At 32.1% G+C, this 25,457-nt stretch overlaps 3 protein-coding genes across 3 annotated transcripts in view; 2 read left to right on the top strand and 1 right to left on the bottom strand.

Moving 5' to 3' along the window:
* LOC133336298 (probable serine/threonine-protein kinase DDB_G0282963) overlaps positions 1–18,088 on the top strand; it is a gene marked incomplete at its 5' end in the record, with an annotated part of 62,730 nt that extends 44,642 nt beyond the window's left edge. The window contains 5 exons of the mRNA XM_061544581.1: positions 12,976–13,028; positions 14,862–14,931; positions 15,097–15,657; positions 15,728–16,669; positions 17,828–18,088. Coding sequence (XP_061400565.1) covers positions 12,976–13,028; positions 14,862–14,931; positions 15,097–15,657; positions 15,728–16,669; positions 17,828–18,088 — 1,887 coding nt within the window. The remainder of the gene's footprint in view (positions 1–12,975; positions 13,029–14,861; positions 14,932–15,096; positions 15,658–15,727; positions 16,670–17,827) is intronic.
* LOC133336309 (uncharacterized) overlaps positions 1–25,457 on the bottom strand; it is a 424,576-nt gene that overhangs the window by 226,754 nt on the left and 172,365 nt on the right. The gene's annotated exons all lie outside the window — the stretch shown is intronic.
* LOC133336297 (serine/threonine-protein kinase mos) lies at positions 22,281–24,985 on the top strand. Its single transcript, XM_061544580.1, has 7 exons — positions 22,281–22,307; positions 22,367–22,521; positions 22,806–22,921; positions 22,987–23,093; positions 23,153–23,372; positions 24,232–24,881; positions 24,979–24,985. Coding segments are annotated over exons 1-7 (1,257 nt in total). The 5' UTR covers positions 22,281–22,305.

The following is a 25,457-nucleotide window of genomic DNA, read 5'->3' as shown; positions in this document are numbered from 1 at the left end:
ACCACTTCAGATGAAAAGTGTCCGAAGTCCTCCGAGATATTCTTATAGCCAACCTCGGCATCAACATCTACTCATGAGGAGAATAGGAATGGCGAGAAATAGCGCCACCCAGAGTAAAATAGCAACATTAAATAAGCAAAGACCACAACCACTAAACGAAATTGAAGAGGTTGTAGTTTCTAGATGCCGATAGATACCAGAAATCCATGTATGGGATTCTGCAAGCTTTCATCGAAATTTATAGGAACATCAAAAATAATTTTCCTTTCATTCCATTCAAACTATTTGCAATTATTCGTTCAACTATCCTTCTTTCTGGTTCACAGATCACCTGTACAGTTCCACTCCTTAAATGTTCCAGCTCATTTCATACGTTTAATGATGATCATTCCACCGCACCAACACCAAACCGAACTAAACAAATCAGCCAAACAAATCCAGACATTGAGGCACGTAATGCCAACTGTTTTATGCGTTTAATGGCACAAATTAAACGCATCTGTGGCTCATGACAATTACGACAATTTATTAACTTATAAAAATGTGATTTTGAATGTCTGGTTGGTCGGTTGGCTGTCTCTGCTGTTGTCGCTCTGTCGGATTTGTTATCTGATTGTATGAAACAAAAAAGCGGGCGGATGACAATTGCTGCCCACCCATAGCCAGCCAGCCAGTCAGCAATAGGTTTATATGTTCGGCCGCCACATTTTTTCCATTATCGAGTTAGTTAGCCTAACGCCCCTGAGCTCCCCAAACCAGGCGAATTCAAAAAAAAAAATTAAAACAACTGAGAAAAAATTGTCATTCTGGGCATTTGTTCTGATTGTAGTTCGTTGCTATTCATTGATGTTTTTTACTGTTGGTTTTGTTGTTACTCTTCTATTCTTTTTTTATTTTGTTTTTTTCGTGTTATTTTTGCGTTGACATGTTTGCATTTTGACAAGTGATTTACGACAAGCAACAGTATCTGTTAACAGCAAAAAACAAAACACTGAAACTGGGCAGACCTGCCCGGCGCAAGATGTAGAATATTTGTGTGCGATGGTCGGCCTCCATTGGATGACATGGTGTGACAGCATGACTCTGGTGTCATCGTTGCTCCTGCCATTACCAATACTGCTGCTGCTGAGGCGGTGTATTTTTTCGTTATGTTAATGTTTTGGTTCCGTATTATGGAGATTTGGAATATGAAATGCTTTTATCTTTTTGGGCGGGCGGAAGTTGTGACGACTTTTAACCACCGCCCGGTATTTGTTTCTGTTTTTTTTAGCTACACACCCGCAAAAGTTAATGATTATTGGGAATTGTAATTGAATTCATTAATTTCTTTTTTTGCACGGTGACAAAACATCAAAGCGATTTTTTCGGAATAGGCAGGAAGTTTTGAGAAAATATTATGTTTCAATGAATGTTGGTTTAATTGTAATTGTATACAATTGCAAAGGAACATTTTGTAATTATTTTTGTTTCGAAACTCTATAATTATATGCATACAATTAAAATCTATAGAAGATGGACAAAAAGTTCTAAAAAATAAATTGGCAGAACTTCTGAAATTATGATTTTGTCGTTTTTCCAGAATTAATTAAAAAATCCATATAAATAAGACAATCCATAATGGCCAGACAGTTTTGGATCAGCTGTTCAGAGTTTGTGTTTGCCAAGAATCCTAAAAGTATGCATCACTTTTAAATTGTATGTAGGAAATAAATAATAAATTACGATTTAAGGCGCGTTTAGACTACATGATTTGTTAATCGAGATACCAAATCAAAGCTGATTGGTTAGAAATCATCATTTTCTAACATTTTTAAATTGAGAATCCTAAAAGTATGCATCACACATCATTAATATTTTAATTTTCTTATATCATGTGTTCATATGGCAAAAATTGTTAAATCATTTATATTTATAAATATGTCAAAATTCCCTGCCTCTAAACAATTTACATTTTTCAAGATTTTCAATGTTCAGCTTTAAAAATATAAATAACAATGCTTGTGTGCGGTTTGTAACTTTGCACATATATATTTGAAGTTTAAATGAGAACTCGTGAAAGAATTTACAAAAAAATTTCTTACAAGAATGTTATTATTTTGTTGTTGTTTTTTGTAATTAAAGAAAAGTCCATATTTTTGAAGCGTGGTTAATGATAACTCCGTCAGTGTTCGAACATCGGAATCCGAAAATTCCAACGGTGTTGCGATTGTATTGAAATTTGGGTTTTCTTCACTCTAAAATTAACAAAATGGTAGTACTGGTTGTATAAAAATATTTTTGGAAAAGTATTTTTTTTTGTACCAAAAAGCAGATTAAAATGATGAATTTTAAATGGGCTAAGTGTTTACATAATCGTAAAATACATAATTTTAATTAAAATAGAGTTGATCCGTTTCAATTTTTTTTTAATTTTTGGAAAATATGCCAATCGACATACATAAAAGTTTATGGAATTTATTTTTCGTTATATTATTTATATGAATTCTATATTAAAATGGATTGTCAATTTCTCTAATGAGACTACCTTCTGTAATTATGCCATGTAGGAAATCATAACGTTCTAACATTTTTAAATTGAGAACCCTAAAAGTATGCATCACACATAATTAATATTTTCAATTTTCCTAAACACTAGCAACAAATTACACCAAGGCCTATAAAAGTACCGACAATGCATTTAAAGATAAATTATTCCAAATTATTTACATGTGTGATGCATACTTTTAGGAACAACATTGAAAAACACACTATCTTCTTTCCTGCATTATTCTCCAGCAAACTACAACCGCTTCCTTTTCGTAAAGATTTCCCAAACATGCAAATGCCCTCTGAAAAAATAATTATACAGACATTTCATTATGTCGTGGACCACCTACCGCCAGTAATTACACATGCCAAAATAGCATGTACGTGCAAGACTTAATGTGAATTTACTGAGCACAATTAAATACACCATCTTTTTTCTCTGCTCTGCTCGGCTAAAGAAAGTTGAATCTTTTTCCCAACACTTTAACTAAATAAGATTTGTAGCTGTTTTTGTTTTTTATGCTGCTGTTGGTTAATGTGTGTGTGTGCGTGTTCGAGCTACGCACTTTACTGGATATGGTTGGTTGGCTAGAGTGCAGAATGTTTGCAGGAAACGGAAGTGAAATAATTTCTATTTGTTTGTGTTTTTTTCTATACAGCCCACCACCCATAACTCACACATACTCTCTCCCTCACAGAGAGCTCATAGCCATGGGGGAGTGAGGGAAAAGCCAAATGCTTGAACAGCTGTGACAATGATAAAAGCCATAATAAAGTATGAATTTAATAATAAAAATGATGACACCACACGATGTGAAGTTGGATGTGTGTGTGAGTTGTGGATGGCGATGATGATGATAATAAAGTGCATTAATATTAACTGACACTGTCAAGTTAAACATGCAGAGAGAGAGAGAGAGTATTTAAAATAAGATTTACTGGAGATTTGTTTGGCAAGGATAATGTGATTTCATTTTATATGATGTATTGGGAAACAGGAAATTCTAATTGTTGAATTTATGTACTATTTTATGAATATCTTAAAAATTATTTTAATGATGCCAAGCCATTTAATTTGTATAAAAAAATGTGAATTTATCAGAACAAAATATGATTTTGTGAGAAAAAAAGTGCAAATGAAACATCTTTCAGAATATTTTGCATCAGCTGTTCTGTGCTGGTTGGGTCTCCTAAAAGTATGCATCACGAACTGCCCCATATGATAAAACTTCTCAAATGTATAAAGGAAAAATAGAAAATAATTTCCATAAATAGAAAATGTTTATTGGTTCTGGAACAGAGCATATGTGCGAGTGTAGTAAATTAGCCAATGTCACAATAAATAGGTACTCCATTTAGCACAGCTTACTATCCAATAACTGAATTTAACGTGCAATGTTGCCAACCATGAGAAATATTAGTAGATAAAATTTGACAGATGGTCGAATAAAAACAGATGTTTTTGTTTTGATACATCATCTTATCATTTCATCCTTATTAGCCCAATAGACATACATTTGTGGAAATGCGTACTAAAAGGTTACGAAAAGTACTAATAAGTACTAATTGTGGTATCATTTGTATTTGACGAACCGGTAGACCTAGAACTTTTAAATTTGAAATGAGGGTCACTGATAGATGCAGCAAAGGGTTTTTTGAAAATTCAAACTATAAGTATCCGAAAAGTACTAAAATGTACTAAAGTTGGTACAATTTCGTAGCATGTGAATGGAAAGAGCTAAAAACTTTAAATTTGGAATGCGAATTCGGGTTGAAAAGTAGGGTCGATATAAGGAGATGGTTTTGAAAGCGTGTACTCATGTGCCTAATAAGTACTATATGGTACTATATTTGGTACCATTTGAATTTGGAGGTACAAATCGAGTTGGAATCATGAAAATTGAAAATAAAATTACCGTCCGTAGTTTTAGAAAATTTTTACTTATGTGTAGGAAACGTACTAAATCGTACTATAATTAGTACAATTTGGATTTGGGTGAACCGATAGAGCGGGAACAATGAAATTTGAAGTCAGGATAATTATTGGGATGTAGGATTAGGGCCAGGATTCAGTTTAAAGAATTAATACTTATGGGTACTAAATTTGGTACAATTTGAATTTTAGGTGAACCAATAAAGCTAGAATCATGAAATTTGGAGTCAGGATCGCTGTTGAGCTGTAAGATTGAGATATGTAGGAAGTTTTAAAAATATATACTAATGTGTACTAAATTTGGTACAATTTGAATTGTGGGTAAAGCGATAGGGTTGAAATCATGAAATTTTGATTTTAGGATTGCGGTATGTAGGATATTTTGGATATTGGTACTACTGTATACTAAATTTGGTACAATTTGAATTGTGGGTGAACCTATAGTGTTGGAATCCTGAAACTGAAATTTAGGAACATTGTCGGAGTGTAGGTTTGGGTTAAGTAGCAAGTTTTGGAAATTCGAACTACTGTGTACTAAATTTGGTACAATTTAAATTGTGTGTGAACCAATACAGTTGAAATCCTGAAATCTGAATTTGGAATCATTGTGCGGGTGTAGGATCGGGTTATGCAGGAAATTTTTTTGGATGGTTGAGGAGAGTACTTGTGGGAATAATGTGTGCTAAATGGAACTAAATTTGGATTTGAGTTAACCTTTAAAGCTCGACATATTCAGTTTTGACATATTCAGTTTTGTGTGAAAATAATACATGTTTAAATATTTCCTACATTTGCTTTCGAAGTTGCGGGCATATGATAGTTAGTGATAAAGTTGTCATCTGTTCATGCTGATGATCTTATAATTCTCATATCCTATTTCATTAATATAACTTTATAATTATGCTTTGTGATTAAAATCGATAAATTATGAAACAGGAATTGTTGATACTTAAATTTTTAATCTATTTTATTATGAATAACCATTTTAAAACAACCATTTTATAATTTTATAAACAACCATTCTCTTTTTTAGAATATTGAATTGAATGCTGAGAAATTTTCTTTTCTTAATTATTTTATTCTAATTGTCTTTCAATATATTAAACCATTAATTGAATGCTAAAGAAAATATACTCTTTTAAAAAATCGTCTTTTATCCGTATGTATTTGAAATCTTCATTTTATATTTTGTAAAATGTCTGTAGTTAGAAATTTAAAAATTTTGTAAATATTTGCACACATTTTATGTTTTTTTTTTTTCAAATCGACTGTTGATATACGAGGGCTACTATATATATATTTCTGGACTAATAACGACATATTTATCATTAAAAATGTTTTTTATTGTTCTTCGAAGTATTTTTATTCTAATCAATAAATTTTTTATTCTTAATATATTTTGTTGAAAATATAAACATATTTTGTTTTATTCTAAAATGTGGACCGAAGAGAACCAGAAAATAATTCTTTGATACAACAAGAGCCCAGGTCTTTTGTTACAGTTTAAATTGATCTTGTTGTGCTCTTTTGTGTTAAATGATTACTTAAAACGATTCCGCAATGTTATTCTTTTGGCAAATAATGGTCATTGAGCCTAATATTTTGAAGCGCCTAAAAATATGCTTTAAAAAGTTTTTGATAACTTAGTCTTTGAATGTAGGTTGGCAACACTGGCAAAGACATGGGGATAGCGCCATCTATTGAATCGCATGGGTGCTCTCCGCATAGCAGAAATTGAAAAGACCCGAAACTCGCATGTCTTTAAATAAGAAAAATCGATATTTCAGCTAATTTATGACCGATTTCTTTCGGATTTGAATGGCATCGTATAAAGAACATCTGAAACTTTAATTTCATGTCATTTGTATACATTTTCCTTTTTGAACTTATCTAAAAAAATGAGGTTTATTGTAGCCTTAAAACGAACTCAAATATACGTTTATTTATAGTCTTTATGTATATATAAAAGGGTTTAAAATTAATTTGACAGGGTATTAATGATTCTAATACCAACATTTGATACAAATTTGTTTATTTGCAACATACATTAAGTCAATGGTACGACTTATATAGTTCCATAATAAATTCTTCATATAAAGCAAAATTCTTCTAAATTAAGCATTTTTTTGAAATTCAAATTCATCCACTGATTATTAGAAACGAACAGGAGTTCTTCTGCAATGTTATCCTTGTTGTCATTAAGCTTTATATTTTCAAGCGCCTAAAAATATGCTTTAAAACGTATTTTGATAACCTATTCATTCAATGCATGGGTGCTCTCCGCATAGCAAAAATTGAAAAGTCCCAAAACTCGCATGTCTTTAAATAAGAAAAATCGACATTTTCAGCCAATTTATGACCGATTTCTTTCGGATTTGAATGACATCGTATAAAGAATATCTGATACTTTAATTTCATGTCATTTTTATAAATTTTCCTTTTTGAACTTATCTAAAAAATGAGGTTTATTGTAGCCTTAAAACGAACTCAAATATATGTTTATTTATAGCCTTTATGTATATATAAAAGGGTTTAAAATCAATTTGACAGGGTCTTAATGATTCTAACACCAACATTTGATACAAATTTGTTTTTTTCAATGTACATTAAGTCAGTAGTACGACTTATATAGTTACGTAATAAATTCTTCATATAAAGCAAAATTCTTCTATTTTTTTTTTTTTTTTTTTTTTGAAATTCAAATTCATCCACTGATTATTAGAAATGAGCAAGATTTGTTTTGCAATGTTATCCTTGTTGCCATTAATCCTTATATTTTGAAGCGCCAAAAAATATGCTTTAAAAAGTGTTTTGATAACCTAGTCTTTCAATGTAGGTTGGCAACACTGGCGAAGACATGGGGATAGCGCCATCTATTGAATCGCATGGGTGCTCTCCGCATAGCAAAAATTGAAAAGTCCCAAAACTCGCATGTCTTTAAATAAGAAAAATCAAAATTTCAGCCAATTTTTGACCGATTTCGTTCGGATTTGAATGGCATCGTAAAAAGAACATCTGAAACTTTAATTTCATGTCATTTTCATACATTTTCCATTTTGAATTTATCTAAAAAATGAGGTTTATTGTAGCCTTAAAACGAACTCAAATATACGTTTATTTATAGTCTTTATGTGTATATAAAAGGGTTTAAAATCAATTTGACAGGGTCTTAATGATTCTAACACCAAAATTTGATACAAATTTGTTTCTTTCAACGTACATTAAGTCAGTAGTACGACTTATATAGTTTCGTAGTAAATTCTTCATATAAAGCAAAATTCTTCTAAATTAAACATTTTTTTTGAAATTCAAATTCATCCACTGATTATTAGAAATGAACAGGGATTCTTCTGCAATGTTATCATTGTTGTCATTAAGCCTTATATTTTGAAGCGCCTAAAAATATGCTATAAAATGTGTTTTGATAACCTAGTCTTTCAATGTAGGTTGGCAACACTTGCAAAGACATGGGGATAGCGCCATCTATTGAATCGCATGGGTGCTCTCCGCATAGCAAAAATTGAAATGTCCCGAAACTCACATGTCTTTAAATAAGAAAAATCGAAATTTCAGCCAATTTATGACCGATTTCTTTCGGATTTGAATTGCATCGTATAAAGAACATCTGAAACTTTAATTTCATGCAATTTGTATAGATTTTCATTTCGAATTTATCTAGAAAAATGAGATTTATTGTAACCTTCAAACGAACTCAAATATATGTTTATTTATAGTCTTTATGTATATATAAAAGGGTTTAAATTCAATTTGACAGGGTCTTAATGATTCTAATACCAATATTTGATAAAAAAATGCTTTTTTAACATACATTAAGTCAGTAATACGTCTTATATAGTTTCGTAATAAATTCTTCATATAAAGCTAAATTCTTCTAAATTAAGCATTTTTTTTGAAATTCGTGAACTATAATAGGTCCAGATTTGGACGTAGCAACTATTTTCTGTTCAAAAAAATACTTAATTTAGAAGAATTTTGCTTTAAATGAAGAATCTATTACGAAACTATTTAAGTCGTATTACTGACTTAATATATGTTGAAAAAAACCAAATTTGTATCAAATGTTGGTATTAGAATCATTAAGACCCTGTCAAATTGAATTTAAACCCTTTTAAATATACATAAAGACTATAAATAAACATATATTTGAGTTCGTTTGAAGGCTACAATAAATCTCATTTTTTTCGATAAATTCAAAATGAAAATATATACAAATTGCATGAAATTAAAGTTTCAGATGTTCTTTTTACGATGCTATTCAAATCCGAAAGAAATCGGTCATAAATTGGCTGATATTTCGATTTTTCTTATTTAAAGACATCCGAGTTTTGGGACTTTTCAATTTTTGCTATGCGGAGAGCACCCATGCGATTCAATAGATGGCGCTATCCCCATGTCTTCGCCAGTGTTGCCAACCTACATTGAAAGACTAGGTTATCAAAACACTTTTTAAAGCATATTTTTAGGCGCTTCAAAATATGAGGCACAAAGAAATCGTTACCTCAGTTAAAATGCAAAACAAATAAAAATGCGATTTTTTATATTATTTTTTATTTAATGTTTTTTTTAACGTTTATTATAATAAAGCGAATATTATGAAGCTGGTGAGACCACTAGAAAACTGCAGGGCCTGCAAAAAAGAAAATAAAAGAGTGTTATTATTAAAATAAATGCAATATCAAAGGGTTAAGATGAAGATTATATTTCCAAAATTGTATGCCCTTTTATAGGACCGATAGGACATCTAGTCTTTAGTCATCAGTCAGAATATTTTTTCATGGTACGAGGACTTTTATATATATTTTTGCCCTAATAATGAGCCTTAGATAATTTTACCTCCAGAATTGTGGCATTTTGGAGAATTTCGGCACATGTTTCAATAAAATTGGCTGGAATTTGGTATTTAGGGTACTCATTAAGTAGCAAATCTTCCTGATAAAAAGTGGATCAATCTTGATCGACTTCTAATGGTAGCCCCTATATAAAGTACCTCCCAATTTTGTTTTTTTTTTATTTTTTTTTTTTTTTTTTTTTGGAATTTGGGTACGCTTTTCAAACCAATTAACTGTAATTTGATAGTTTGTGGGTTCACATTGAGTAACAAATATTCGAGAAAATGTAATGATTTGTCACATATTTCAATAATTTGGGGAAGTTCGAGTACGTTTTACTCAATTGGCAAATAATTTCATAATTTGTTTTCTCATTGAATAGTAAATCGTCATACTAAAAATGAATAATATTGGTCTCCTTTTCAGAGTAGACCCCATATAAGGATAACTACCAACTTTTGAAAAAAAATTGTCAATAATTTTGAATTGTAAATTGGTATTTTGGGGTAAAAATCGGTCTACTAAAAATTATAGATATTAGCCTACGTTTCGAGCAAGTGCTTATAAGGTGGTACCACTCAATATTCGAAACTTTGTGGATTTTGGACACTTTTTTAATTCAACATGATTGTTATTTAAAATTTAATAATCAATATTTGTCAACTTTCCATAGGGGTACGTCCCAAGTGCAAATATTTTGTGAGGTCTGGGCTTGTTTTTATCCAATTGGTTGTAATTTAGTATTTTGGATTATCATTTGGTAGACATTCTCCCGACCAAAAACTATCAATATAGAATTACGTTTCGGGATAGGCCCTCATTAATCCCATTAATTGGCATTTCGAGGATTTTGAGCATGTTTTCCAATCGAATTGGCTGCCATTTTTGGGTCCTGATTGGGTTTCAAATTTGCCTTAAAAAATTACCTGTAAAAGTCTCGACCAATTTAAAATAATTTGAATGTCCACCTCATAAAATTTGTACAGGCCGAAATTAACGAACTTTAAATTCAGAGATTCTAGGGTAAAAGTGAGATTAAAGTCGCTATAAAATGTCTACCTTAAAAATGCTTTATTTTCGAAAATTCAATGGCAATGAAATACTTTATGCCATTATCACTTCCCATAAAAAATTTAATAAATGCCTTGCAAAGTTCAAAATTGCAAGCCATTGATTGCCAATAACAATAATATTCGAAACATTTTTCTCACAAAAACGTTCTCATTTGGGATGCAGCGGAAGTAGAACGTACAACACATATGTGATCATGTGTGACAATAACAATACGACCATTACCTCCCTCCAACCACCACCACCATTATGCTATGACATTACATACAAACATATTGTCAAACTAGGGCTATAAAATTGATTAATTAATACTTCATTGGGCACAATTACCGCCACCACCACCACCACCACTTCTCTTTGTCTTCTGGCGGGATATGCAATGCCACAGCCTGCAGGAATATTTTTTTGTTTTCAAGGTTTTCGATTTCAAAAACCCTTGGCCCCGGCACAAAACAAATAATAATAAAGTCATTGTGATCTCTCGGTCATATTACGTGCCAACAAACATTTATCTTAATTGTTTTTGTATTTTATATGAAAAGAAAAGCGAATTCCACTCTCCATCCCCCTACTTTTGCAGTTTCTTTTTCTACTTTGTAAAAATTTATTACACCATATTTTACAAGCTACTCACGCAAACGGAAAATCGTAATAAAAAAATACCCAATTCAATTGATCGATTTTTGTTTTTTTGTGAATATTTCGAATTTCCAACCAGCAGCGCAGCCATATTTTGAATTAATTGTGTCATTTCATGTGAGCATTAATACGTCAAAGTGACAGTTTTTTTTTTATTGTGCATGAACACATTAAATTAATTTCCCCCACCTCTACTCTCTTTAGGTTTGTTTTTATTACATCGGATGTAAAGATCGGCAATGGGTGAGGGGGGAATGGTCGGAATATATTGATCGATATGGATATTGTTGTCGATATTTAACAACCAAACTGGTTGTAATTTAGTATTTTGGATTTTTTTGGGTAAACCAAAAATTATCGATATTTGTCCACTCTTTAGAGTTGTCCCCATATAACGGCATTTCCCAAATTTCGATATTTTGGAAAGTTTGGGTACGTTTTTCAATCAAATTAGCTATAATCTATACTAATAAAAGAGTAATGTGATTGACTGACTGGTTGGTCATTGATGAAGTGTGGGATAGATGTACCAAAGGGTTGTTAGTAATTCGAACCGATAAGTAACCGAAAAGTACTAAAATGTACTAAATTTGGTACAATTTTGTAGCATTTGAATGGATAGAGCTAAAAACTGGAAATTTGCAATGCGAATTAAGGTTGAGAAGTAAGGTTTCTATAAGGAGGTGGTTTTGAAAGCGTGCAACCATGTACATATATGAAAAGTACTAAACTGTACTAAATTTGGTACAATTTCAATTGGGAGAAACGGATGGAGCACGAATCCTGAAATTTGAAATAAACATTAACGCATAAGTGTAGAGGATAGCGATATGTAGATAGTTTTGGAAATTTGTACTTATGTGTACGAAAAGTACTAAATTGTACTATATATTTGGTACAATTTGGATTTGAGTGATAGGATGGAGGTATGGATGTAGTATTGCAAATTCGTACTTACGGGTACTAAATTTGGTACAATTTGAATTTTGGGTGAACAGATAAAACTGGAATCCTGGATATTGGCACTAAATTCAATTCAAATTGGATTTAGAGGAAACCGATAGGCCAGAGATTCTGAAATTGGGAAAAAAAACTTCTATTAGATTGTATTAATGGAAATTTGTATTTCTGCGTACTAGGTATTGCGTATTAGGTATTTTGAAAGTATAACTCATTACGCAGGGTATTAAAAGTTCGGTCCCCGCCTCCTATAAAGCATTGGAAAAATATTTAAAAAATCCTCGCCTCTTATAAATCTTTGATATCCTTGATAAAAATTATTTAAAAAAATCTGCGTCTCTCATAGTGCCTTAAAAAAATTATCAATATCTGCCCAAGTATCCGTATAGGGGTATCTTTAGTAATTTTAAGGTACGTTCAAGGTCCTAACTCTATATCCACTCGGAGAGCCTATAGTTTAATATTTCGTACCCTAATAAAAGTCTCGATCGCTGTTTGGTATTTTAAATGTCTATCTCAATATGCAGGGTATACAATTTCGGTCCGGCCGAACAATATTGCCATAGAAAGGCGTAGAATAAGAAATAATTTTTAATGACTCTTTATAGAAGTATATTTTTAAGAAATATGTTTAGAGACTCTTCAAAGGATGGATTTTTTTGAAAATATATTTTTTTAAATATATTTAGAGACTTTTATAGATGTGATTTTCTTTTAAATATGTTTTAGAGGCCCTGAATAGGCGTGAAATGTTTAAAAATATATTTTAGGGAACCTATATTTAATGTAGACAGCAAAATTTTAATAATCTTATATTTTCTAAAGATGTGGCAACTCTCTAGTGCTAATCTCTTCTCACCCCTAACCTCTTCATGACAACATTTGAGGCAATAAAACAAATGTTAATTGATTTTATGATTTGTTTTTTTTCCTAAGAACATAAAAAATGTTTCAATTTATTTATTAATTTCCCCTCTCTTCTTCCTTTACTTGCAGAGTCAATGCGGGTCGCCAACATTTGAAAAAGAACTGCGCCAGCAGCTGGAAAAGTAAGTAAATTGATCAAAAACAAATATCAGCCGAAATGGCTATAAAAAATGTTTATTATTATTATTGATTAGTAATAAGCATGTCCTCCAAAGCCCATTAGAAGAACAAAAACAATAATCAGACAACAACAACACCCTATTTCAAGAGACATTAAAATTCCGCCTATCCCTCTCTTCGAAATTTAATGATTTTATTGCACGACGAATTCTTTTTTCAAACTAAATTCCAACCTCAAATGTTAAGTGTTTGAATTCAAGGCAACCACTTATGGCTGACGGTTTGGTTTTTGGTTTGAAGGAGTGGGATATTGCCGCCATAAACATTCCCAAGTTATTAAAATTTGTTTCGTTACCGTTACACAGCTCTTAAGCTAATTTCCTTTACATTTCACTGAACTTAGAAAATTGCCTACTTTTTTTTGCCAAAAAAAGAAGCCTCCACCAACCATCATTATCATCATCACCAACAACAGCAAACAACCAGGCAATCTAGCTCTAAACGAAAGCTTGACGCGTCGTTTGTGGCCAGAGTCGATGTAAGGAAGGCAAAAAAATAGTAACGAATGCAAATTTGTGAGGATCTCCCCAAATGCAGAAAATTCATCTTCAAAAGAAAACAATTTAAAATGACTAAACAGACACACACATTCACACCGACAAACATACATATGTATGGAGATGTGTACACACATAAATTAAGAGTTATGTGCCTAGGACAACACGACGAAACAAAATTGTAAAACCACCAAAAATAGAAGAGTACCAGCTACAACTTGCAAGGCGTTGGTTGATACAGTGGTTTCGAACAGGATTTTTTATAACATTCACCCTATTCAAGTTTTGATTCCATTTGCCATTCCTCGAAATATTCACCGTATACCCCATAAAGTATACCTCTTATAGAGTCTTCAAAAAAATATTTATAAAATCCACGCTCTACAAAATCCAGGCTCTAAAAGCCTTGAAAAAAAATGAGTTCAAAAATCCACGCTCTACAAAATCCAGGCTCTATAAGCCTTGAAAAAATGAGTTCAAAAATCCACCCCTCTTCGGATGCCCTTCATCTCAAGATGGATGTACCCCCTTTTAATATACGGACTTCAAATCAGCTACACATTTCCCTATTATTCCCCACTACGAAACCTTTCCAAACCACAGTGCGTCATTAGAAATTCCACCAGCGAACAAAAAAAAAAAACAAGAAAATAACCACGGTAACGTTTGTGCATTGCTTAGGGGCTTTTAGGCTGAACTTTCAAAGCACATTATGGGCCAACCAAAAGTACATTAGATGCATTTGCAAGCCGTGTATTGCAACTGCAACATACACACACACCCGTACACGATGCAAAACATATGTGAATCTGCGATTTGAAACGGGATAGTGTTTTCTTTGGAACATTCATTAATTGCCTGGAAAACACCATCAATCACGACGATGCGGACCTTCTTCTTCTTCGAGCGCACACACACTTCTGGAGATGTTGTTGGTGGTGGCGGTGATACCCAGTGGAAAATGGCATTCTACTGTGGTCTTTTTGTTGCTGTTGTTTATTATTGCTCCTCTAATGAGAAACCAGGCCAAGCAAAAAAATGTTTGTTAATGGTAGGTGACTGGCAGCGAACCGTGATAATAATGCGAACGTTCCTTTCATTCATTTCGAATGATTTTTTTTTTTTTTGGCCAAGAATTTCAATTCGAAATGTCGGCACCTCTTTTTGAACAATTTCTCCTCTGTTGTGTGGTTTATTGAGTTCCAATTCAATTTCTATGCTAATTTCCTATAATTTTCACTAATTCTGTTTCTATTTTCTTTGCGGTTTTATTTACAGCATGAGTCGTGTTATGAAATCCAAAGAGCGAAGACAATTACAAACATGTCGGGATCACAAAGCACTGCAGGTAAGATAACACAGATGAATATATTATTTTTTAGAAAAGGTTTATCCGTTGTCCAACCTTAAAGCTTTTTTATAACTTGGATAAATCGGATCGGAATTAGTGCCCTTATTTTCTATATATATATTTTTTCTTCAACTAATATTCTTCCCTTTTTTCTATTCCCAGACTCGCTTCGCACGCCAGGAGAACTTGCTGCACGCTCTACAACAAGAAAACAAAGCTTTACTAACACGAATACGACAATACGAACATTGTCTGGACGATGTTATGCGTAAGGTGGTCGATGCCATTGTGGCCGAGGATAATTTACGCGAAGAAGTTGTACTACTCAAGAGTCGGGTACGTGATTTGGAAGCTCAAAATGCTGCGCTGTCTGCCAGCCCCGCTAAGGGACGTGATGAGGGCTATTGTACAATGAGCAGTGGCCAACCACAACCCTCCAATGGTCATTTAGAAGACTTACCCGAAGAACCCGAACAATGGTTGCTGCCCGCTGAACCATGCTCAACGGAAATGGAAGATTGGAGTATGTCGCAAGAGGAATTGGCTGTGATAACATTGGATGAAAGTCGGGAACAGCAGCAGAGGAGGCAACAGCTGAAATTGAGTAGTAATAGTGTAAATGGTGAACATGATTGGCTATGGAATTCGAATGATTTACTCAATTCCACCATGGTGGAAACGGATTCGGTAACGGATAATATATCACAGCTACTGCAACAAAAGGTAAGCAGCAGAACTAAAAACCTCAGATAGTTCCTTTATTCATTTCGTTCCATTATTATTTTCCAAGCAGATCATCTATTCCGAAGATGAGGAGGTGACATGCACGGAATTCACCAATGACTTTTATAAATTGGTCAATATACGTTCGAATTCAGCACGCAGCCTCTACTCTTATGTGGATGAAGATACCGATGAAGAAGACGACGATGATGACGAGGATGAAGAAGACACAGAAAATGATTTGGAAGACGATGGCAATTCCAGCCTATCACCCAGTCATAAACGTTTACGCTCCAAAGTTTTAAAATCCCGCCAATCACAACCCAGCCCCACACCCAGCGAAGCTGGTCGAGCCCAAGTTACTAGTTGTTCCTCAAGTGAAACGGATGATTTCTCTCACTGCACTACCACCACAAATTCCATCCATACGGAGATACCCTTGCACACGCTGGAAGAAAATGACGTCGACGATGATGATGAAGACGATTCGTCTTGTTGTGAAATCCCCGAAAATGGTCTTGCTGAACATCAATCGCAAGAGTCACACGAGCATCATCATCATCATCATGATGATCACAGTGATATTGAAATTGAAGATGTCATTCCATTGGATAGCAATTTACCACCACCACCGCCGCCACAACATTCACCCTTGAAGAATCACACAAATCATCAGCGATTAATAACGGAACATATGACGGAAAAGGAATGCATTGAACAGATAATTAAAACGGAACTCAGCCGTACACCCAAACGTCATAAACTAATGAAATCGCAATCGACCATAGAGGAGCGTGAAACATGCCACATTTTGAGAAATCAATATTCGCCACAACATCTCAACCCTAGTGGCCAGGTAGTACGTAGCGGTAGTGTTAATGGAAATTTGGTGGCCAAAACGAATAAATATCAGGAGCGTCTGCAGAATGCCAATAATTCATGGCGTCGCAGTAATGGTTGGAAACGTGTTATGTCGCCGGCACGTTCGCCAACAATTGTTTCACCAAAAAAGGTAAATTGCGCACACACACATATCACAATTCTTTAGATGCTGACGTATGATCGTCTATATAGACTACCTTTGCAGAGTTTATAACATTGAGTCAATTAAGAGTCTATAAATTCTCCATTCTCCCCTCAACTTCCCCTTAAAGCTCCTCTATAAGAGGTCCCTTTGGTGCTATTCCATTAAGTATACCCTTGCCGCTCCCATATAAGGTATATTATCAGTTTGTTCATAATGTAGGCCTTCAGTTCTCTATAAAGACTACATTAATGATTACTTGTCAGCTATGAAGTCTTCCTTCAGTTTGCCTATAAAAAAATATTTCATATTCCATATAAGGACTGCCCTAATCTATGAAAAAAATACTTCATTTTACTCTCCTATAAATAATCCATTCAGCTTCCCTATAGACTTGGGACAGCTCGCCTTCAAAGGCTCCATACAGCTCATCTATAAAGACTTCCTTCAACCCGCCTATAAAGACTCCCTCCAACTCGCTTATATAGACCCTTTCCCCTCTTCTACAAATACTATTTTCAACTCCTCCCTTAAAACCACCTAAATACTCCATTTAGCTCTAGTCTAAATTCACTCGCTTTAGCTCGTCTATAGACTGCATGCTGATCTTTAATAAAGACTCCTTTCAGCTCATCCATAAAGACTGCCTTTAGATTTCATAATACACTATGGCTAGGAAGACTTCCTTCAGCCTCTCCTGATATACTCCCTTCATTCCTTTAGCTCATCTTTAAAGATTCTATTCAACACGTTTATAAAAACTCCCTTTAGCTTGCCTATAAAAAAAAAATCCATATATTTCGCGTGAAAGGACTCCCCTTTAGTTCGCCTAATAAGACTTCCTTCAGCTCTTCTATTAATATTGCCTTCAGCTCATCTATTAATACTCCCTCCAGCTCCATAAAGACAGATAGCCTATAAAGACCAACACCAGCACGTCTGGAAATAGTTCCTTCAGGTCGTCCTGAAAAACTGCTTTTAGCTCGCCTTAAAAGATTCTCTTCAGACTCCCTTCAGTTCACATAAAACTATTCTATAAATACTCCGATTAGGTCGTCTATAAAGACTCCCTTTAGCTTGTCTATAAAGATTCTCTTCAATCTTTCTTAAAGCCTTGTCTCTTACTAACATGTTTTTCCTTTTTAGGACACAAATAAATCCAATGATGCAAAAAGTCCACCCAAAGTGATACCAACACGTATACCATCCTGTATATCACCCTCATCACTGCATCATTCCTCGAATAATCAACAAACGAAAATTTTTAGCAGCAACAATACAACAACAGCAGTGACCGTGGCAGCCAACAATATAAGTTCTAATCAAAATTCTTCACATCAAACGCCTGCAGTACGTAAATCGAAAATTCCTCCCCCTGTACCCGTAAGACGTTCCTATGCTAGTTAAATTAAAAAAAAAAAATACGAAAAAAATAATTACAAAAATTTAAACAAGTCCAGCATAGGTAACAAAAATGTTTTTTGTATATATAAAACAACCACAATAAAAAACATTTAGTAGTTAAGCGAATTAGAATTAAAAAAATAAAATTTACATTTAATTATAAGATTTATATAAAAAAGACTAATATGTGATATACATTTGAAAAATATTTTTTTAAAAGATTACTTTAACAAATTGAATAAGAAAAGAAAAAACACCAATAACAAAAATAATAGAGTTGTGTTTACCCCATCCCAATAATAGCCTAGTTTACGTTGGGGTAAGAAGATAACCCTCATTTCCATGAGGCGTTCATTAGATTTAGTGTTTATACTAGACATTAGTTGGTAGTTGGTTGGTGAATTGTTAGTAGATCTAGTAGAACCCGTTAAGAGATACTATTTTAATTTAATGTGTGTATTTTTTTTTCAAAGTTTCAATTTTAATATATATAATTGGAACATAATTTATATATTAAATTTAATTTCAATGTATACTTATTTTCTATTCTTTTTAATTGAAAATATTTTTTAAATCAAATTATTATTTTTTGTTTTTATTATTTTTGTTTTGAATTCAATACAATTTTCACCCCACTCTCCCATTAAGTGAAGAGTGTTTTGTGGTTTTGAAAATGCCTGATATATGAATTCAAAATAATACACAAATTTTGTTCTTTATTATATATCTTGAACGTACCTATTGTAGAGTTTGGAAAAATTGATCACTGATACTTGATCTACAATGGAAATCGGAATTTAAAGAAGAAAACATGAGTTAAAATCCCATTAAAACACATACTTTACTTCAATTTCGTCGGTCGTCTATAAGGACTCCCTTCATCTCATCTACAAAGAATTGCTTCAGCTCGTGTATAAAAAATCTATTCAGCTCGTCCATAAAGACTCTCTTCTAAAAAAAATCCCTTCAGCTCGTATATAAAGACTCCGGTCAACTAGCCTATATAGACTCCATTTAACTTTTGTATAACTGCATTCATCTTGCCTCTAAAGCCACCTTCAACTCGTCTATAAAGATTACATCCAACTCGTCTTAAATCTTCTTTTAGCTGCATTATTAAGACTCCCATTTAGCTAGTCTATAAAGACCCTCTTCTTCAAGTTACCTATAAAGACCCGCTTCCTTCAAACCAATTTTAATGACACTCCTTTATACAGACTCTTACGAAGCTGTATGGGATACTACACATTGTTTGGTCACCAAACTCTACATAATGGTAATGGAAAAAAATACTTTTAATCTTTTTTTGTTAATTATTATTTATTCCCTGAAAGAATAATTGTAAATTATTTACTATTACCCTGTAAAATGTACTATATTTTATATAATTATAATATAAATTTTAATTTAAATAAAAAAAAATAAACAGTTTTACAATTATCATTCCAAATAGAAAATCTATTAAATTGTTAATAGATTTAAACTATGGAAATATTGTAAAAACTGAATATTTATATAATTTGAAAAGAATCTGACGTTATTAGGGATAGTTTTTATGTTCATTTCATTCTTCCTTCACAACTATAAAAAATATTTTTGGTATAATTATAAAACAAAAAATAATAGTGTTGTAATTCAGAGTAGTCTTCCGCACAACAGAGAAAATTAAATACAAGAGTTAAAAAATTAAATGCAAAAAAGAGAAGAAAAAACAAACAAACTGAACCCATGGCATTTAATAATTCCACTAATGTTTACAATATATTTAGATTTATAATAAAACTAATAATAATAAAATTAAAGGTTTCCTTTACAACATTTTGTATATACAAACAATTGTTTATATTATAAAAAACTAGCAAGTATATAATAAGAAAAAATAACAAAAAGAAATAAAACAAAGTAGCTTTGTTAGTTATTAAACTAAAAAATAAACAAACAACACAAAACAATGTTCATCTTAGAAAGAGATATATATATCAATCAATAATTATACGAAAGTTATATACATACATAATAAATATAAAAAAAAAATATTTTTGTTTATTAACACACATACACAAAAATATAATTTATTTTTTATAATAAACTATAAATTTTGATTTACAACTAATTGTGTATAATTTAAATGTGTATCTTACAAAAATCGTTTCCTAACAAAAATATCATTACGCCCTCCTTTATCCTATAACTCTATCGCTCTTCTTCTATATATACTTATATATAATCATATATATATATAACAACCACTAAAACTACTTACTTATATTATGTATTGAACATGTAAACTACTATCCATTAGCTATTAAAATTAAACTGTAATTTAAAAACATACATACACTTACACTTTAATATATATAAATACTATATTATTTTCCATATTATAACTATGTATAACTCTACACTATTATTTAGTATTTGTTTTGTAGGTTCAGTACAAAAATAAAAACAAAATATTAAGAACTTCCCATCTGCCCCACAAACTTCCCCCAAATACACAAGAGAATAAGTTATAACTTTTTCTATTCCAAAACTAAACAAAAAATAAAAAACAACAACAACAAAATACCAATTACTAGTTATCAAATAAAAAGTCGATTGTTAATAAGAAAGTTTGTTTGTGTGTATGATAATGATGTTGACGATGAGAATAATGATGATGACAATGACGACGATAATGATCGTGTACTACTATTTAGATATCATACATACAATAATTTTTGCAGACTTTAGTGTTAGTTACCATACGTAAAATTTCCGAAATATTATGTATACCTTTTTAATATTTATATAATACAACCAACAAACAACAACAAGAAAAATGAATAAACAAAAAAAAATAACTGAAAATAATATTGATCTATTTTTTAATGAATATTTAAACCAAGGTAAGCTCATGGATATCTTTAAAGACGAACTTAAGGTAAACTTTATAGACGAACTGAAGGGAGTCTTTGTAGACAAGCTGAAGGGAGTCTTTCTAAACGAGCTGAGGGGAATTTACAGAGCTGATGTCTTTATAGACGAGCTGAAGGGTTTCTTATAGAAACGAGCAGAAGAGAGTCTATACACGAACTAAAGGGATTCTTTATAGACGAGCTGAAGGAAGTTTTTATAGACGATTTGAAGAGAGTTTTTATAGTTGAACTCCTTTCAGTTCAACGATATAAATTCTAAGATAAGATGAAGGTAGACTTTATTTATGTGCTGAACGTAACCTTTACAGAGCTAGTCAATATATTTTAAACTAGGAAGTCTTCATACACGAGTGGTATTTTCTGCTGATAGTTCAAGGGAGTCTTTTTGAACCAACTAAAGACAGTCTTATAGGCTGTTAGACTTATAGATCTGAAGGAAGTCTTTATAGGTGAGGTGAATAGAATCTTTATATGCGAGGCGGGCTGAAGGTCGTCCTTATATACAAGTAGAAAGGGAATCTTTATGGACCAACTGAAGGGGTCTTTAAATAGAGTATTTATGGACGGGCTGTATGGAGTCTTTATAGACGAGCTAAAGGGAGTATTTATAGACGAGCGGAAGGGAGTTTTTATAAACAAACTAAATGGAATCCTTATAGACGATCTGAATGTAGTTTTTAAGTTTACATGGACCACATGTACAGATTCCCACCCATTTATGGTATTTTTTGGTCTAGAAATTCAGGTCGATATGTTGGCACCAAAGTGGCTTATTCAGCTCGTTTTGAAGGGAATCAATAAAATTAAATCTTCGAATTAACGGAACAATTTAAAGAACAGACAAAAGACCCTTCGGTTGTAAAATTTGACTAAAATCTTAAAATAGCGGAATTGGGTGGTTCCGTTATATGTAGGCCATATGACTTATATATTAAACCTCGACCTATATTACAAATTATCTAGGAGATTGTTTTCCGCCACCAAAAACCCATAATGACAAAAAAATACCCAAACAAGTGGGTACGGATATTTGAGTTTACACCAAATAGTGAACCCATATACTCTACAAAATTACAACACATTCTGTTCAAAAACATGTACTCTAAAGAGCCGAAAATTGGAAATACCGAATATTTCATATTCCAAATGGCATCCCTATTTAAAATGTCATGTCAACTTGAGAGCCTGAATGACAATTTGTTATCATTTTATTGTCATCTGCACTCGAATTAATAAAGAAGAAGAAGCATTTGCCGTTATATTTATAATAAAATAAACAAACAAAACGAGATCCATGGCAAAATGTAAATAAATGTATAATAAAATTATTAATCAATTCTTCAATTAATATTTGCATTTCAAGGTCATTCCTTAACGTGCTCAACAAAGAAAATGAAATAATTTTAAATACTCCAAAGCGCAAAGAGCTACTAAAAGATGGTCCTCCATTGAATCAAATGAAATGTAATCTATTGGGCAGAGGCGCCTATGGCACGGTTATAAAGGCCATTTATAAAGGTAGGAAGGAAACGATTTTATTTAAATTCTGGAATATTTGATAATGAGCTGGAATGAGTTGTCATAGAGATGTTAAATGGATACTTTCTAGTGAAGTGGTTATGAACAGACTCCGGTTGTTATGAACCGGCTCTTCAGCTGAAGAGTTTTAATAATCTAAGAATAATTTTTATAGTAGACGAATATGTTCAAATTGTTGCCATAAATATATTGAATAGTGGATCTAGATTCTAATCCATACCTAATTAAAGAAATGTATTTATGATTTCCTTTTTTTCTTTTAGCAAAACCCGTGGCAGTAAAAATTATGAAAAACCCCAAAGACATCAACAATCAAGTGATGCTAAATGAAGCGCATATTTTAAATTGGAAACATCCGAATATAGTACGACTACTTAAGGTTAAGGTTAATTGGAATTGTTATTATTTTTAAAAATCATAATCAACTTCTTAACAACATTACAGATTGAATCAACTCCGAATTTTGCCATCATCATTATGGAACGTTTTAATGGCGATTGTTTGCAAATAATTTTAGATACCATGGAACTATCGGTACTGCATCGAATAAAGTAAAGAGATTTTTCAAATTATTATTTCTTAAAAATTTATTGATATTTTTTCTATTTAGCATTGCTATGGACATAACATCGGGTCTGATGTATTGTCATAAACGTGGTCTACTTCACATGGATGTGAAACCACAAAATGTCATGATATCCCTTAATAAATTTCAACGGAATATTGTCAAATCAAGTCTGACCCAAAGGCTGTATGTGTGTAAGCTGTGCGATTTCGGTTCATCGTTAAAAATTGGAAATGAAAATCAATGTGTAAAGGGATTAGTAAAGGTATTCGTATACGGAATGCAAAGTGGGTATATGAACATCTCATATAAAAAAGTAAACAAATTCGTTAAGTTCGACCAAGCCGAACTTGTTATATCCTACACAATGAACCTTTTATAGCCAACACCATCAAAATACCTAAAACCGGTCAAAACCCTCACACACAACTATGCATTATTAAAATCTACGCCTGGGATAGAACTTCTAAAAACATAATTTAAAAAATCTAAAAATATTCATTAAAAAATCTACGTCTTGGATAGGCTTCTTCAAAATAGTCTTTAAAAATCTACGCGTTTGATAGGCCATTTTTAAAATAGTCTTTAAAAAATCTACGCCTTGGATAGACCATTTTTAAAATAGTTTTTTAAAAGTCTACGCCTTGGATAATCCATTTTTAAAATATTCTCTAAAAAATCTACGCCTTGGATAAGCTTTCTATAAATATTCTTTAAAATATCTATGCTTTGGATAGGCTTTCTAAAAATATTCTTTAAAATATATATACTTTGGATAGGCTTTCTAAAAATATTCTTTAGTCTTTAAAAATATACGCCTTGGATAGGCTTTCTAAAAATATTCTTTAGTCTTTAAAAATATACGCCTTCGATAGGCTCTCTAAAAATATTCTTTAAAAATTTTGTGCCTTGGATTACTTAAAAAATCTACGCTTTCTGTAGCCCTTCTATGTATATTCAAAACTATGTAGTGAATTTATTAGAAATATTGTTCCTAGACCCACATTTTACTATACCGATGTTTTTAAAGATGACCGGCCAATACTAAGCGAGTCAAATGGACCATCAAACTTCCTTACAATTCCCTTAAATATTAATTTAATTTTTCTTTCTTATCCCCTTAGGGAACTCTTCGCTATATGGCACCGGAGGCATTAAAAGAAGAATATCTAACACCAGCCGTAGATGTTTTCGCACTGGGCATAACACTGTGGCAGATGAAACATCGCTATTTACCCTATCATTGGTTACAGTGTAATGATACCGTGGCATATCAAGTAGTTAAACATCAATTGCGACCCAATTCAGTGCATAATGTCGTCAATCCGAATTACAACAATACAAACATGAATAGATTCAAATCAACCACAAATGAACAATGTCTATGTGAAAATATGAATCAGCAATTTTCACCACAATCTATAGAAGATTTACGTAAAATCTTACAATGTAATCAATGTGAATTAATTGCCGACTCAACACCGAACAATGAACAAAAGAGCCTCAACACCATAACAAAAAGAATCCCCCTAAAAGAGCTGAGTAATAAACAGCATATGAAAAAATTTGGAGTAAAACGTGATTTACAAAATGAATTCGCTCCAAATGAAAATTTAAGTTTGGCAACGGTATTAAGTCAATCCATTGGCCATTTGGATGTCAACAAAACATCGAAACTTGAACAACTCTATGAAGAGTTATTTAAATCGTGCTGGCACGATGATTATAAGCAACGGCCCACAGCAATGCAGTTATCGCAACGTTTCCGTGAAATGTTAAATATTATTTATGCTGGTTAATTTTTATTTACATACAAATATATTATTATTGTAATGTTTTCTGTTTTTTAATTATTCCCAACTTTATTTTAGTTTATAAAACTTTTTTAAGTACTTGTCTTTCTTTTATCATTTTATACATATATTTTTTTCTCGTTAAATTTTTTTTAATTGCATGTTATATTATATGTTTTAATACTTTTAATACTTTTAATAAAGCAATGTTTTTACAAAAATAATAATAACAATGAAACTGGCATAGACATCGACCAGATGCTCTCCACTATAGCAATACTCACATTCCAACCCGACATGGAACAACACTGCAACAAGTGATATTGGAAAGTGTGTTTAAAATTTCGGTAATGAAAAAATTGATTGAAAACTTTCTATAGGGGATCTAAAAAAAGTGATCTTATACTGAAGTCGGCAAAAGAAAAAACCTAATTGAAACAATTTCTTTTTTGAAAATTGGGGGATCTTTTGTTTGGGCGCTTTTCTAGCTATGGAGGCAATATGCAAGCTTTCTGTAGACATATTTGCTATCCAATCACAAAAAAAATTAACAAGTA

The sequence above is a fragment of the Musca vetustissima genome, unplaced genomic scaffold (genome assembly GCF_032173495.1).
Source record: "Musca vetustissima isolate MV318-11 ecotype Yass unplaced genomic scaffold, APGP_CSIRO_Mvet_v1 utg2253, whole genome shotgun sequence".
Lineage (NCBI taxonomy): Eukaryota > Metazoa > Arthropoda > Insecta > Diptera > Muscidae > Musca > Musca vetustissima.
The sequence above is the reverse complement of the archived record's forward strand: the minus strand, read 5'-3'. Positions and strand labels throughout refer to the sequence as shown.

Excerpts from the sequence above, each read along its gene's own strand:
- LOC133336297 (XM_061544580.1), top strand. Across the intron at positions 22,922-22,986 it reads ATATAGTACGACTACTTAAG|ATTGAATCAACTCCGAATTT; the intron begins GTTAAGGTTAAT and ends ACAACATTACAG. Across the intron at positions 23,373-24,231 it reads GTGTAAAGGGATTAGTAAAG|GGAACTCTTCGCTATATGGC; the intron begins GTATTCGTATAC and ends TTATCCCCTTAG.